Source organism: Hemitrygon akajei, chromosome 8 (genome assembly GCF_048418815.1).
Source record: "Hemitrygon akajei chromosome 8, sHemAka1.3, whole genome shotgun sequence".
NCBI classification, from domain to species: Eukaryota; Metazoa; Chordata; class Chondrichthyes; order Myliobatiformes; family Dasyatidae; genus Hemitrygon; species Hemitrygon akajei.
In genome coordinates this window covers 129611031-129627542 of record NC_133131.1, presented here as the reverse complement: position 1 = coordinate 129627542, position 16512 = coordinate 129611031, and the positions used below count along the sequence as shown (strand labels likewise).

Here is a 16512-nt window from a genome sequence, read left to right as displayed (position 1 = left end):
TTCCAACATTTGCATTCTCTTGTGACTCCTAGATGCTCTCTGACCTGCCTATTACTTATAGAATTCTCCTTTTTTCATGTAACATTGTTTCCTGACATTGAACTCTATTGATTATCATTTATCAATTTCAAGTCAGGTTCCTGAGGGTACCGATAGAGTGTCTCAAGACATCAAATGCCAGCCTCTTTAGCAGTGCCTGAATGGGACTGTGTATGGAGGATTGTCAGTGGCTCCCCAAATGCTACTGATCTCCAGCAATATCCTCTCCACTGTTTATTCTCTGCTATGAGCAGATGGGATTGGCTGAGCAGAGATTAGAGGGGCCTGTGTCCTCCACTCTGGGCATTGCATGATGTCTCTGTCATTGTTGTCTGATCGTGCTTATGGTTTTCTTGACGCTATCCAAGTATCATGATGGCTGAAGTGATGCCTGGCTTTGTGGCAGGGTTTGGTCATCACTATGTTGGACTCAGGCTGTGGCTTGCAACAGGTGGGCTTCTGGATAGGCGAGAGTGATGCCTGGCTTTGTGAACTTCAGTTCTGAATGCTGTTTGCTTGCTCTTGTTGTTTGCATGATTTGTTTCTTTCTCTCTCAGCAACACTGAGTGTTTGATGTTCATTTGTTTTTAATGGATTCTATTGGTATTCTTTGTTTCATGGCTGCCTGTATGGAGACTAATCTCAATGGTGTATAAAGTATACATACTTTGATAATGAATGTACTTTGAACTTTGTTTGGAATACTGTTCTTTGCGACCGAATCCAAAGCAGGAATTAGTGTAGGTTATTGACCAAACAGAGCAGAAGTTGAGTTGCAAGGTTGCAGTGAAATAAGCAGAGGGAGTAGTGACTAATGGAATTGCCACCATGGAAGCCAGCATTTATGCGATAGTCTCCTTCTACTATTATTAACAGTATAGGATAGATTCTAGATAAGAACTATCAACCCTCTAGTTATAAGGATTGGATAAAATAGATAGATTGCAGATAAGAACTGTCAGCCCTCTTGTTAAAAAGTCATTAAAGCATCCCCCTGAAATTGCCAACGATGTTGCACAATCCCGTGTCATCCCATCTTGTGCCTGTTGTATATCCTGCACTGTTCATCATTGGGCTCCCCGCAATAGTTTTGTACATTATCTTTCTCGTTCTTTGCCTCTTTTCATGTCACCTGCATATAGCAAATCCTTCTTTCGCAATGAATTCTTATCTTACTGCTCCGTTACATTGCTCTAACCTTGCAGCACATTGTCAGCAGAATTTTGCTTTAAACTTCACTTTGAATTACCCTGTGATATAATTATTTTGGACCGGTATTAACACAATTAGAGATAGCTATACCACTAATCTGATTCATGCAACTACTTAAGAAGTATTTAAAAATTACTAAAGCTGGATTATTGAAAGTGACTAGCATAACTTGCCTAATGCTGTTCACCAGTCTTTCTTACAGAAACTGTATGGTTCCAGTTTGTATGTTCCTTAGTTTTCACTGCCAGTGAACACCTTTTCCCTATTTTGTCAAAAAGTTAATTGGATCTCCTCTTTAAAAAAACATCACATAAGAGCAGAATTAGGCTATCGAGTCATTCTATCATTATCCCTCTCAACTACATTCTCCTGCCTTCTTCCCCTAAACCGTATGACTTTGGAATGTGGGAGGAAACTAGAGTATCGAGAGGAACCCATGTGGTCACAGGGAGATTGAACAAACTCCTTACAGATAGTGATGGGAATTGAACCTGGATCACTGACACTGTAATAGCATTATGCTAACCACTACACTATCGTGCCTCGTTGATCTCTTGATTTAACAAAGAAACCTGTAAATGCAGATATCCAATATAACTAAAAGAGAACAATTCACAGCTTTCTTGCACTTCCACAATGCAGCTGTGTTTTTCAAGTATAATTTTAACAAGGGAAGAGAACAGCTGACAAATGAAGACTTTGGGCTGAAGTAGTTAGCTCTCAGAGTCTGTATCCATTTGCCAATACCCTAGGATTCAAGGAGAATTACATTTAATGTCCACATTGACCTAATGGCTTCAACAGTTGGTTAGGTTAAGCACAATATTTTGACATTATAAAATAACTGGGAAATGAGAGTAGTCTAGATAGAAAGCTCTGAGGAGGAAGCAAAATGCGAACGAAACACAGGAATTAAATGAGCCTGTAATGTGTTATTTTAAGAAACTAAACAATCATAGAGATAAAGGCTTGTATGGCAGAGAAATAGACTATTCAGACAACCATGCCAATACCATCTTTTTTGTACATCTACACTAGTCCCATTAGCCTGTATCATGCTTTGACCTTTCCAAAAATGAGTAAATTAGGACAATTTCAGCATTCAACTTCTGTGTATGGTAAACTTGGAATCTAATTTGTCAGAGTTGAACAATTGAATAGGATTTTGAGGTAAACTTTATAAAATAATATTTACTATAGAAATTCCCTGTCCAACTGGAGATTGTAAAATATCTCTCACTATAGGCTTTTCAAATTCTGTCAGTTCTTCTCATGGTAATGTGACTCTAAAAACAACACCTCTATCCTTCAATTAGAGAGGTGCAAGAAGGACGCTACCTGGATTTATCCTTCAATGTGCTGATCCAGATAAGCTTACCAACATTTATATTCATGGAAGTTTTGTGGTTTCTGGAATTTTAGTGCAGCAGACAAAGAGGAGGCTATGAAGCAATTACTGACAGAAAAAAAATCATTTCAATTTGATAACCTCCATGTGGAAGTCAAATAACTGAGAAATGAATTTTTGTAAATTTTCTCACAATGTGATAGCATCTTGCCCTTTGCAGAGTTTGCAACAGTAGTAGTCTCAGGCCTTATCTTACTGAAACAGGCAATTAGGAAATGGCTATTTCTTTCTAACCAAGCTACTTTCTATTTACTAGCTTACCAGTGATGGGAAATTGTCAGGGCATTGGTGGATGTCTTTTCACTACTCAATTATTGCTATCTTTTAACTCATCTCTTCTCTAACCCATTCTTTCTCAATGCCTCAAGACGGTTAAACTCGTTAACTCTCACAAACCTTCCTTTCATCTAGTTAGTTTCTGTTTGCATTTGTCCCAATATTTCTCTGAATGCCTTTACCCATTAACCATTTGTTTCATTCCCTGGCATGCTATCCGGAGTGAAATTGTTCATTACCACTATTGGTCAACTCAAGTAATACATGTTTACCACCACCATTGAATCAAAGGCTATTGGCATATCAGTTGGCTATCAGTCAGACATTAAGCTAAATTCAAAATAGCACTGATAATAGGTTCTGTCAACAGGATAGCTTCCTTGCACAATTTCCACACGTAACTCTTTTGAAGTTCTTGCCTCAGTGGTATGCAATTGAAAACTGCAGATGCCAAACTTCTGCCTCACTTACTGTCCAAGAAGGGTGGCAAATTGTCCAGCTCATACACTGAATATGGTAGCAGTGTTGACAGGTGGAAGGAGTGAGGCCATCCTTGATAGGCCTTGACGACCAGTAGATAACTAGGATTTCGTTGAAAGTTGAAGACAAACATTCCTGCATCCCGTGAACTAACCAACATAAATAAATATACAAATTTTTTGCTCTGTATTTTGGTGTTGACTCAACTGCTCCCATTTCAATTCACACGTTTTGCCAATCACCACTGGAGACAACTGCAAGACAAGTGAGATTGGCCTTCTCACTTGTATTTGAAATTGGTTAACTCCAAATAATGAATATGAAAGTGCAGTGCAAATGGACAATAAGGTGCAAGAACATAGATTGTGAGATAAAGAGTATGTCTTATAGTTCTAAGGAATCATTCAATAGTCTTTACATGCTTTCAGGCTTTTGTATCTTCTGTCCAATGGGAAAGAGGAGAAGGGGGACTGTCTGGAGTGTGGGGATTTTGATTATGCCGGCTGTTTCCTAAGGCAGTGAGAAGTGTAGATAGAATCAACGAAGGGAAGGCTGGTTTCTGTAATGTACTCACTGGTATCCTCAACTATCTGCAGTTTTTTGTGGTCCTTGGCATACCAAATGTGATATATCTGGATAGGATGCTTTCTGTGGTGTATTGATAAAAATTGGTAAGAATCAAGAGGAACATACCAAGTGTCTTTAACTTGCTGTGGATGTAAAGGCACTGGTGAGCTTTCTTGGTCATGGCATCTATGGGGTTGGACAAGGTCAGGTTATGGGTGATGTATGCTCCAAGGATCTTGAACCTCTGACACTAATGATGAAGACAACACAAACCAGTACACTACTCCCTTTCCTGAAGCCAATGATCAATTTTTTTTTGTTTTGCTGACATTGAGGGAAAAGTTGTTGTCATGACACCATGCCACTATGTTTTTGGTCTCCTTCCTCTACTCCGACATCATTATTTGAGATACAGCCCACTACAGTGGTATCATCTACAAACTTGTAGACAGAGTTAGAGCAGAGTCTGGCCATGTAGTCATAAGTGTACAGGGAGTAGAGCAGAGGGCTGAGGGTTGAACATTGTGGAGCACCAGTGTTGAGAATAATCATGAAGATGTTTTGCTGCCTGTCCTTTCTGATTGTGGTATGTTGGTCAGGAAGTCAAGGATCCATTCGCAGAAGGAGTTCTTAACTTCCAGGTGTCAGAGTTTGGTGATAGGTTTGCTTGGAATTATAGCATTGAAGGCAGAGTGGTGGTCAATATACAGTAGTTAATCTTAGCTATCTGCTGTTCAGATGTTCCAAAGATGAGTGTTGGCGCAAGGATATGGCATCTATTGTAGATCTGTTTTGGTGATTGACAAATTGCTGTGAGCTGGGGTTGCCTTGGAGACTATAGATAATGTACATGAACAGCCTCTCAAAGTACTTCATAATGGTTGATGTCAGAGCCACTAGTCCATAGTTGCTAAGGTATGCAACCTTGTTTTTCTTAGGAAGTTCAGTGGGTGAGAGAATAAAAAGATGCCTGTGTTTTAGCAAGCATTATCTCATAATAATTTGGTGTATCCTGGCACTACGTAACCAACTGCCAACCAGGATATTAGGAATGAGTTTCCTGTATGGAAAAAAAATGGACTAGCAGTCATGTGAGAAGAGTAGTTTCTGAGCTGGCCATATTGATGGACACAGGTTAAGACACGAACAACAGTAGTGAGTACAGCAGCAGATAACTCGGAGGATACCAGCTGGCTGAATGTACGAGCAAGAGCTAAGTGTGCAGAGGCTCCTGTCCTTAAGCTGTCCATTGGGTCAGGAGTAGCACCACACTTGCAGAGAAGGTATCAGGATTAGTGAGTGATAGAGGTAACAAAGAAAGGCGTTGGATTATCTTAATGGATCAGAGTTGCACACATTAAACAAATCAGGTAATGGGATGGCAATAATCTTTGTGAACTCTGGGTGATATCATCATTTTGATGGGATAGAGGACAAAATAACTGCTAAGATTCAAGCTGGTTATTTGGTAGCTATCGTATATGTGGTTGCATTTGTGAGCCTTTCAAATCATAGAAAGAGAGTAAGGAAATTTCCCTCATTGCAATTCACAGAGCTGGTTACGGTTGAGAAGGTATCTGCATAACTGAACACAAAATAGCTTTTCTGTTAATTGAAATGAGTGCAACAACATTTTGCAATTTAACAAATCTCCTAATATCACACACAGTGAATGAAAAGCCTTCATTTAGTGAACTATGCAGAAGATACGTGATTACAGATCCAGAAATCTGAGAAAATGTGGGGAGACACAAAATGGGATAAGAAGTCAGATTTTCAGTGGCTTTAATGCCTCACTGACTACAATTGTTTCAGAATGCAATTTTGGTGCCTTGTTGCATGGAAGGTTTGTGCCCAATGTGTCGATATTTCAGTAGAATAAAGGAAATTACAATGGCATGAGAGGGGAACTGGCCAAAGTTGACTAGAAAGGGACACTAGCAGGAATGACAGCAGAGAGCAAGGGCTTGAGTTTCTGTGAAAACTGACGGAAATGCAAGACAGATATATTACAAATAAGAAGAAATTTTCAAATGGAAGAAGGACACTACCATGGCTGACAAATGAAGTCAGAGCCAAAGCAAAAGCAAAATAGAGGGCATACAAGGAAGCTAAAGATAGTGGGAAGATAGAGGATTGGGAAGCTTTTAAAAACTTGCAGAAGGAAACTAAGAAGGTCATTAGGAAGGAAAATATGAATTATGAAAGGAAGCTGGTGACTAATATCAAAGAAGATACTAAAAGCTTTTTTAAGGATATAATGGGGAAAAGAGAGTTGAGGGTAGATATAGGACCAATAGAAAATGACACTGGAGCTATTGTAATGAGAGATGCAGAGATGGCAGAGAAATTTAATGTGTATTTTGCATCAGTCTTCACAGTGGAAGACATCTGCAATATACCAGACATTCAAGAGTGTCAGGGAAATCAGTAGATGCAGTGAAAATTACGACTGAGAAGGTGCTCAAGAAGCTTAATGGTCTGAAGGTGGATAAGTCTCCTGGACCTGATGGAGTGCACCTGCAGGTTCTGAAAGAAGTAGCTGGAGAGATTGCAGAGGCAATTTCTTTCAATGATCTTTCAAGAATCCATAGATTCTGGCATTGTACCGGATGACTGGGAAATTGCAAATATTACTCCGCTATTTAAGAAGGGTGGGAGGCAGCAGAAAGGAAACTATAGACGTGCTAGCCTGACATCAGTGGTTGAGAGGTTGTTGGAATCGATTTTTAGGGATGGGATTACGGAGTACCTGGAGGCACATGACAAGATAAGCCAAAACCAGCTTGGTTTCCTGATAGGAAAACCTTGCCTGAACACATACTGCAATTCTTTGAGGAAATTACAAGGAGGATAGACAAAGGAGATGCAGTAGGTGTGGTGTACTTGGATTTTCTGAAGGCCTTTGACAAGGTGCTGCACATGAGACTGCTTAGCAAAACAAGAGCCCATGGAATTAAAGGGAAGGTACTAGCGTGGGTGGAGCATTTGCTAATCAGCAGAAAACAGAGTCAAAATAAAGGGATCCTATTCTGGCTGGCTGCCTGTTACCAGTGGAGGGTCACAGGGGTTGGTGTTGGGACCCCTGCTTTTTATGATGTATGTCAATGATTTGGACTATGGGATTAATGCATTTGTGGCTAAATTTGTCAAAGATGCAAAGACAGTTGGAGATGCAGGTAGTGTTGAGGAAACAGAGAGCCTGCAGAGAGCCTTAGATAGTTTAGGGGATGGGCAAAGTGGAAAATTAAATACAATGTTGGAAAGTGTATGGTCATGCACTTTGGTGGAAAAAATAAACGGGCAGACTATTACTTAGATAGGGAGAGAATTCAAATTGCAGAGATGCTAAGGGACTTAGGAGTCCTTGTGCAGGATACCCTAAAGGTTAACCTCCAGGTTGAGTCGATGGCAAAGAAGGCAAATGCAAAGTTGGCGTTCATTTCTAGAGGTATAGAATATAAGAGCAGGGATGTGATGCTGAGACTCTATAAGGCACTCGTGAGACCACACTTGGAGTATTGTGTGAAGTTTTGGGCTCCTATTTTAGAAAGGATATACTGACATTGGAGAGGTTTCAGAGAAGATTTATGAGAATGATTATGGGAATGAAAGGGTTACTATATGAGGAACATCTGGCAGCTCTTGGGCTGTATTCTCTGGAGTTCAGGTGAATGAGGGGGTATCACATAGAAACATTCCAAATATTAAAAGGCCTGAACAGATTAGATATGGCAAAGTTATTTCCCATGGTAGGGAAGTCTAGGACAAGAGGGCATGATTTCAGGATTGAAGGAGTTCCATTTAGAACAGATGAGGAGAAATTACTTTAGTCAGAGTGTGGTAAATCTGTGGAATTTGTTTTCATGAGCAGCTGTGGAGGCCAAGTTATTGGGTACATCCAACACAGAAATAGATAGGTTCATATTTCTGCAGCCTTATCAACAGCACTGTTTCCTCATGGGACAGTCAGTCAGAGGTTTGGACATAATCAAGACCAGTACTTTATGGTCTGTTTTCACTTCAAAAGCTTGTCCATAGAGGTACTAATGGAAACTTTCACATGCATATGTGCTGGCAAGAAGCTCTTTCTCTATCTGTGCATAGTTGGCTTCCACACTTGTTACTACCCTTAATGCAAAGGCCACAGGTTTCCATGTGTCATTGTGCTGCTGCAGTAGTTCTTCTCCAAGAACATACTGGGACACATCAGCTGAGATCCTAATACGTCCGTCTGGATCATAAAACTTCAGCTCTGGTTCTTCAGTTAAGACTCTTTTCAGCTTCCGGAAACACTCTTCTTGCTCGTTGGACCAAATCTACTCAGTATGCTGCTCAAGCGGTGACCTAAGTGGTGCTGACACAGTAGATAGTTGAGGGATGAACTTAGCCAGGTAAGTCACCAACCCCAAGAAGCATCTCACCTCTTCCTTGCTTTGAAACCTCCCCATGTTTTCAATGGCTGACATCTTTGTTGGGTCCGGCTTCATTCCCTCTTCTGGTATAACATCTTCTATGAAAGACAGTGTCTTAACACCAAACTCACATTTCTCTCTATTTAATTTCAAATTGACATTCCATGCCACATCAAGTAACTGTTTCAGTCGTGCATCATATTCATCCTCGGGTAACCCCCAAATGATGATGACTTTCATCCTCGTCTCGACACCAGGTATGCCCACAAAGATCATGTGTATGGCTTTATGGTAGACTTCTGGTGTGGACAGAATCCATCTGTTTACCGAAGAAAGCAATATCTTCCCTGTTGTTTTAAAAGTACACAATATCGAACTTGCCTCATCCAGCTTCAGAAACCCAGACGATGTTTCGAGTTTGCTATCCACTTGGCACAGGCAAATAGGGCATAATCTCCTCCCATGTTAGCAATGTAGAATGTTCTCTCTTAATGGCTTTATTGAGATCTCTTGGGTCTAGACACATTCACAATGCTCCATTTTTATTTTGCACAATGACCAGTGTACTTACTCATTCTTTTGCTCTTCAATTTTCTGTATGACTTTCTTCCATTCTATGAGAACTGGTTCTCATTTGAGTTTGTCTCTAAGTATAAAACGGAACTTTCCTATGTGCATAGCTAAAGGGAGATCTACGAGTCTGTGGTGGCCAGTGCTATCATGTTTGCTGTTGTGTGCTGGGGCAGCAGGCTGAGGGTAGCAGACACCAACAGAATCAACAAACTCATTCGTAAGGCCAGTGATGTTGTGGGGGTGGAACTGGACTCTCTGATGGTGGTGTCTGAAAAGAGGATGCTGTCCAAGTTGAATGCCATCTTGGACAATGTCTCCCATCCACTCCTTAATGTACTGGTTAGGCACAGGAGTACATTCAGCCAGAGACTCATTCCACCGAGATGTAACACTGAGTGTCATAGGAAGTCATTCCTGCCTGTGGCCATCAAACTTTACAACTCCTCCCTCGGAGTGTCAGACACCCTGAGCCAATAGGCTGGTCCTGGACTTATTTCCACTTGGCATAATTTACTTATTATTATTTAATTATTTATGGTTTTATATTGCTATATTTCTACACTATTCTTGGTTGGTGCGACTGTAACGAAATCCAATTTCCCTTGGGATCAATAAAGTATGTCTGTCTGTCTGAGACACTGTCTCATGTACATGGATTTTGTGTACACTAGGTAAACATCCGAGCTCTTCAAAGACATCTGAGTACTCTCCTATGAGTGAAGTGTAGTCACCTTTGGTCTGTGAAGCCAGTACAGAAACTCTTTTCAACAGGTTGAGCTTTTCACATGCACTCAGACCTAATATTGTTTGTACCCTCTTTTTTTACAACCAGTAGCTCTGCCTTTAGGTGCTACCCTTGCTCTTGAAGGTCAATAAACAGCCTCCTTTTTCTGGAATGATCTCTCCAGTATAAACTGTCACTTTTAACTTCACTGGGTAAGTCTTTGAGGGTCTTGTAATCATCCACTGATAACAGATTTACCTGGGCTCCAGTGTTAAGCTTGAATGGAATTACTGTCTCATCCACAGTTATTCTGTTTTACCAGCATCAGCAGTCTACAGAGAATCTACAAAGACCTCCTCCATTTCCTCATCAATTGAGTGCACCTTTCCCTTGGTAACCCTAGCTTTGCAGCACTTTGCAAAGTCATTCTTTTCTCCACAATAATTGCAGGACTTTCCATAAGCAAGACATGCTTTTGGAATATGCCTATCTCCACATTTGCTGCATTTGCTGTTTGTGTCTACCTCTTTGCTATGCTATTGCTTTGGGAAATGCCTTGTGCACTGTCCCTCTGTTTTCACAGCATACACCATTGTTTCTGCACTGTGAAGCTCCTTAGCTTGTGCTCATGTAGCCTCCACTGCTCTACACATATTCACAGCCTTTCATAACATCAAATCTTTTTCATGGAGCAAGCTTCCTGTGAGTCCATTATCTCAGATTCCACAAACTGTTTTCACTCTGACCAGTGAGTCTCTTAAATCTCTAGACTCACAGGACTTTCTCAGTGTGTGAAACTCAGGTAAGCATTGGTTCAAACTAATACGTTGTTTCTGGTCACAGGAAAAGAGCTTATCTCTCAAACGTAAAGTTTTGTCATCAGAGTATCCAATGCCCAGGCTGTTAATTTGAAAGCAGTTACAGATGTCCAAAGCTAATTCACCAATTATGTGTAGAAAGACAGACGCGTTCAAATTTTCATCCACCCCTCTGGCTCTACTTGCTGCTAACTATATAGTGAATCGTTGTTTGAAGTGTTTCCAGTCATCCATTAGATTGCTGGTAAACTGTATATTTGCAGGTGGACTTAACAGAATTTTTTGGGCTTCTCTCAGCTGCCTGGACTGCTGAATTCAGCATTTTGTGTGTGTTACCATGATATGATATAATCACCAAAGACATCTCAAGTTATCGTAGACAGCCTGTGCAAGGTTTAGGCCATTTCTTATGCAAACGAGAGGATCTTCGGTACCAAAGAAAATCTTCAAATATTAGGCGCATGGAAATATCTGCACAAGACATTGTAAAGCTCAAGAGAAACAGTTGTCGATTCCTATAGAAGGAAGTTGGCAAGTTCCAAGTCGGAGTCCTGGACAGGTGGGAGTCAGGAAGGCAGGTGGCCCCACAGGTCACTGGAGCCGGTGATCCATGCATGTTTGGAAGTCAAGGCCTGTAGGTCAAAACCGTGATCAATCAGTGAATTCAGCCATGAGGAACAAAGGTCAAACCCATGATTGTTGAGTCCTTGAGTCAATACACAGAGGTTGCCAAAGTCCGGAGGTAGAATGCCCAAAGGTTGAAGACCAACATTGGTGAGTCCAGGTCAGGGACTGGAGTTTGGAGACCTGATGTCTGCATATCTAAGTGTCCAGGGCCTAGGGCAGGAAGCCCAGAGGTAGCTCGTCTGAGTGTTTGAAGGGATAGGTGGATTGTAGTATGGGAAAGAGGCTTGATTTGCTGTTGTCTTGTCTTGCTTGGTTGTTGTTGCTAATGCTGCTTGTGTTGTTCTGCTGAACACTGGGAGCATACAATGTTGGCATTGGAACACATGGTGACACCTGTGGATTGTCCCCAGCTCATTGTTGGGTATGTTGGTTGTTAGTGCACATTTTTTCAATGTGCATGTGATAATTAAATCTGAACCTGAATCTGAATATGGCAATAGTACTCACCCTAGTGGATGTAATTCAGAAAGATTAAGTATCTGAATCGGTGTCAGATTACATCAATGCTAAATTCTCATATCTGCCTTTTACTCTCTTCAGTTGAATTCCACTTCCTTCATCTCATTCCAGAAATTCAATCTGGCTCTGTTTTCTCTTACAGGCTCGCAAAAAAAAAATTAACCCTAATCCTTCCCACTTGCTATTCAGTTCTAACTTCGACAACTTTTTAAATACTCTGAGGTAGTTTCCTACTGTTAGTAAATATACTTAATTGTTGTTGCACATTGTTTTCTCCCGTTTTGAGTGATCTAGTTACCTTAGGAACTTAGGGTTCTAAGACAATGGAATGGTGAAAGCAGGGATGTTTCCTTAAAGTGAAATAAATCCCTTACATCGTATGGTCCACAGATGGTCTATCACCCTCTTCTCCTGGATGAATGTCTGAACCTCGCCCTGTGAACCACTGAAATACATTCTTGGCTTCTGTTGGTTCTACCTGCTGCTTCCAACCACACGAGACCCCGTTACTGAAATTGCAGAACTTCCAAACTGTGGAGAGAAAAATATCAACATTTTGGTATTGCAGCTAATGGTTCATTATTAGTGTATCTTATGAAAATCTTTGCAATGCACCATTCTGGGGATCTCTAGCAAATTTTGGAATAAGTTTTGTTAACTCTAACTTCCATAGCAATTACATGATTATCTACATTAGTCATAGCAGAATTAAACTAGCCTGAGAATGCAATCTCCTCATGTTTTGCTCTCTCTCCACTGTGAAATATATGATAAACAATGTTGAAGTATTATGCAACACACAAGGCACTGGAGGAACTCAATGAAGTATGTGATGAAGTTTATTGAAGTATAGTGTAGCAACACACAAAACACTGGTGGCAATGGGTCAGACAACATCTATGGAAGGAAATTGCCAGTCAATGTTTTGGATTAAGATCCTTCATTTGAAGCATTGTATGCAGTTCTGTTTATCAATTAACAGAAAAGATGTGAAAAAGCTGCAGAAAAGATTCACAGGGATATTGCCTGAACGAGGTGGCCCAAGTTATAGGGAGAGATTGATAGGCTGGGCTGTCCTCCCTGGAGGGAAGGGGACCATAAGACATAGGAACAGAATTAAGCCATCCACCACCCATCGAAGCAGCTCTGCTGTTTGATCATGACTGATCTATTTTCCCTCTCAAACCCATTCTACGCCCTTCACCTCATAACCCTCGATCACCTTGCCAATCAAGAACCTATCAACTCCAGCTTAAATATACCAGGTCTTTCAATATTCGGGATGTTTCAATAAGATCCACCCTCCAGTGAGTATAGCCGAGGGCCATCAAACAATCCACATAAGTTAAACCCTTCCACCCCGAGGATCATTCTCGTTAATCTCCCCGGACCCATTCTAATGCCAGCATATCTTCTCTTATACATGGAACCCAAAACAGCTCAGAATACTCCAATGTGATCTGACTAATGCCCCATAAACCCTCAGCATTACTTTCTTGCTTTTATATCCTAGTCCTCCCAAAATGAATGCAAATATTCCATTTACCCTCCTTACTTCTGACTCAACCATGCAAGTTAACCTTTAGGGAATCTTGCACTAGGATTCCCAAGTTCCTTTGCATGTCTGAATTTTGAATTTACTCCTTGTTTAGAAAATAGTCACAACTCTATTCCTTCTTCCCAAGTGAGTGATCATATACTTCCCTACATTGTATTCTACCTGCCACTTCTTTGTTCATTATGAATGGCAATGATACTTCACTATCCAACATCATGAATGGCAGTAATGCTTCACCATCAGGTGAGCTCAAAACCATTTATACTCGCTTTATCTATTCTGCTCATTATTTCCTCAAAGAATTCCAATAGATTAGTCAGGCAGGGTTTTTCCTCAAGGAAACCATGCTAACTTTGGCCTATTTTCTCAAGTGCCTCTAAGTACCCTGAGACCTCATCCTTAACATCTTCCCAACCACTGAGGTCAGGCTAACAGGCTTATAATTTCCTTTTTCCTGTCTCCCTTCCTTCTTGAAAAGTGGAGTGGCATTTGTAATTTCAAGCCCTCCTGAACCATGCCAGTATCCAGTGATTCTTGAAAAATCATTACACAATTTCCTCAACCACCACTTTCAGGACCCTGGCATGTAGTCCGTCAAGTCCAGGTGACTTATCCCGTTTCAGACCTTTCAGCTTCCCAAACACCTTTCCCTAGTAATGACAATTGCACTGACATTCTCAAACTTCCAGCATACTGCTAGTGCGTTACACAGTGAAGACTGATGCAAAATATTTATACAGTTTGTTCACCATTTCTTGTCTCCATTATAACATCTCCAGAGTAAATTTCCAGTTGTCCAATATCTACAATCACTTCTCTATCTGAAAAAAACTCTTGGAATCCTCTTTGATATTAATGGCAAGCTTACCCTCATACTTAATTGTTTCCTTCATGGCTTTTTTTTGTTGCCTTCTGTTGTTTTTTAAAACCTACCCAATCCTCTAACTTCCCACTAAGTTTTGCTGTATTATATACCCTCTCTTTTGCTTATATGTTGTTTTTGACTTACCTTGTCAGCCACGGTTGCATCATCCTGCCTTTAGAATACTTCTTATTTAGGATGTATCTATCCTACACCTTCTAAGTTTCTCACCATGAGCTCCAGCCATTGATGTTCTGTCATCATCCCTGCTAGTGCCCCTTTGAATCAACTTTGGCCAGCTCTCCTCTCGTACTTCTATAATTCGCTTTACTCTGCTGTCATACTGATACATTTGACTTTAGCCTCTCCCTCTCAAATTGCAGGATAAAGTCTATCATATTATGATAGACTACCACCTACCACCCCACCAGCCTCCGGATCCAACACGTTATCCTCCGCAACTTCCGCCACCTTCCCCACCATCAAGCACATGTTTCCCTCCCTACCCCTCTCAGCTTTTCGCAGGGATCGTTCCCTCTGCGACTACCTGGTCCACACTTCCCTCCCCACAGAACTCTCACCTGGCACTTATCCCTGCAAACACAAATGCTACACCTGTCCCCACACCTCCCCCCTTACCACCTTTCCGGGCCCCAGACAGTCCTTCCAGGTGAGGCAACACTTCACCCGCGAGTCTGCTGGAGTCGTCTATTGCATCCAGTGCTCCCAGTGTGGCCTCCTCTACATCGACGAGACCTGACGCAGACCACTTTGTCGAGCACTTACGCTCCGTCCGTCACAATAGACAGGACCTCCCGGTTGCCACCCACTTCAACTCTGCCTCTCATTCCCATCTAGATATGTCCATACATGGCCCCCTCTACTGCCATGATGAGGCCAAACTCAGGTTGGAGGAGCAACAACTCATCTACCGTCTGGGTAGCCTCCAGCCTGGTGATATGAACATTGAATTCTCCAATTTCTGGTAATTCCTTCCCCCTCCCCCTATCCCAGGTCCCTCTCTGCCTCTCTCCCCTTTCAACTTTCTGGTTCTTTATCTCTACAGTTCTTTCATGCGTATCCCCTCCCCCCTTTATCTTTCCTCTGATTGGTTTTCCACCTGGCGCCTCTAGGCCCTACCCCCTCCCCTATCTCTATTACTGGGCTTTGGCCCTCTCTTCCCCCCAATTCCTGATGAAGGGTCTCAGCCCAAAACTTTAGCTACTCTTTTCTCATGGAGGCTGCCTGGCCTGCTGAGTTCTTCCAGCATTGTGTACGTATTCCCCTTCATCCCAAGTCTCGACCTGATATATTGACTGGTTATTCATTTCCACTGCCTAACCTGTTAAATTCCTCCAGCATTTTGAATGCGTTACCTCTGCTTATAGCTAATTCATAAAGAAGATATATCACCATGATTACATTTTAGTTTTAAATTTTGTACTATGCCTTCCTTGCACAGAGAGTAGTACTATGCTCATTGATAACAAAGTTCTTAATCTGGTACTTTAATAGGTGGTATGGCCATAACATACAGACTTGGGGGCCTAACTTTTGCATCAGTCTGGTATACAATACAAAGATAATTACGAATTGGACCAAGTCTGCACAGGGTAATTTTTATCTAATGCTACAAAAGCATATGTTGCCAGAAGTATTTTGCAGGTCAGAAAAAAAAACAGCGATGTGAGAAGCTAAGTTAAACTTTCAAATCAATGATGTTTTGCTGGTTCAAGTTCTATTTCTCTCCTTACAGATGCCACCTGACCTGCTGACCATTTTTTGCTCATATTCAATATTTACAGCGCCTGTAATGTTTGATTTTCATTTCCATTCTAAATTTTGTATATCTTTGCCCCATTTTCCACCTGTATTCAGCTTCGTTGCATGTGACTTGTTTTGTCCTTGAAGCAAGTATTCACACTGGAGGAAAATAGATTGAAGAAAGCAGACCAATGAGATTATAAGTTTATAGGGGCAATAAAATAAATGGTAACGAATCAGAAAATACAAAATAAATCAAGCTTTAAAAAGAGACACAGCAATAGGAAAGTTAATCAAGAAGGTGTTTTAGAGATTGAAGTAGAATATGGAGTGATAAAACAGAAAGGACAACCAAGAGAAAGATAAAAATTAGGTTAGAGTGTGTGAAACAAAGATAGAATGTAAAACGTATGGAAAGTCTGTTTCTGTTCCAATTATCATAACAGACAGAGTAAACTTAGTGAGGAGACCGTATTAGAAGATTTCAATACAATAGATCTAGCTGATCTTCCAAAGTACAGACAAATATGTTAGGTTGAACATTATTTCATTTCATATGCAAAATTTATTTTAGTATTTTTCTGTATTGTTCAGCTCTCCATAGTTTGAGTTAGACATTTTATTATTCAATTTTCCCGTGTTGACTTACAATGTGTAATTTAAAATAAAA

At 40.9% G+C, this 16512-nt stretch overlaps 1 protein-coding gene across 1 annotated transcript in view; it reads right to left on the bottom strand.

The window, feature by feature from the left end:
- Positions 1-16512, bottom strand: part of malrd1 (MAM and LDL receptor class A domain containing 1) — a 359618-nt gene that overhangs the window by 202937 nt on the left and 140169 nt on the right. The window contains exon 20 of the mRNA XM_073055307.1: positions 12033-12189. Coding sequence (XP_072911408.1) covers positions 12033-12189 — 157 coding nt within the window. The remainder of the gene's footprint in view (positions 1-12032; positions 12190-16512) is intronic.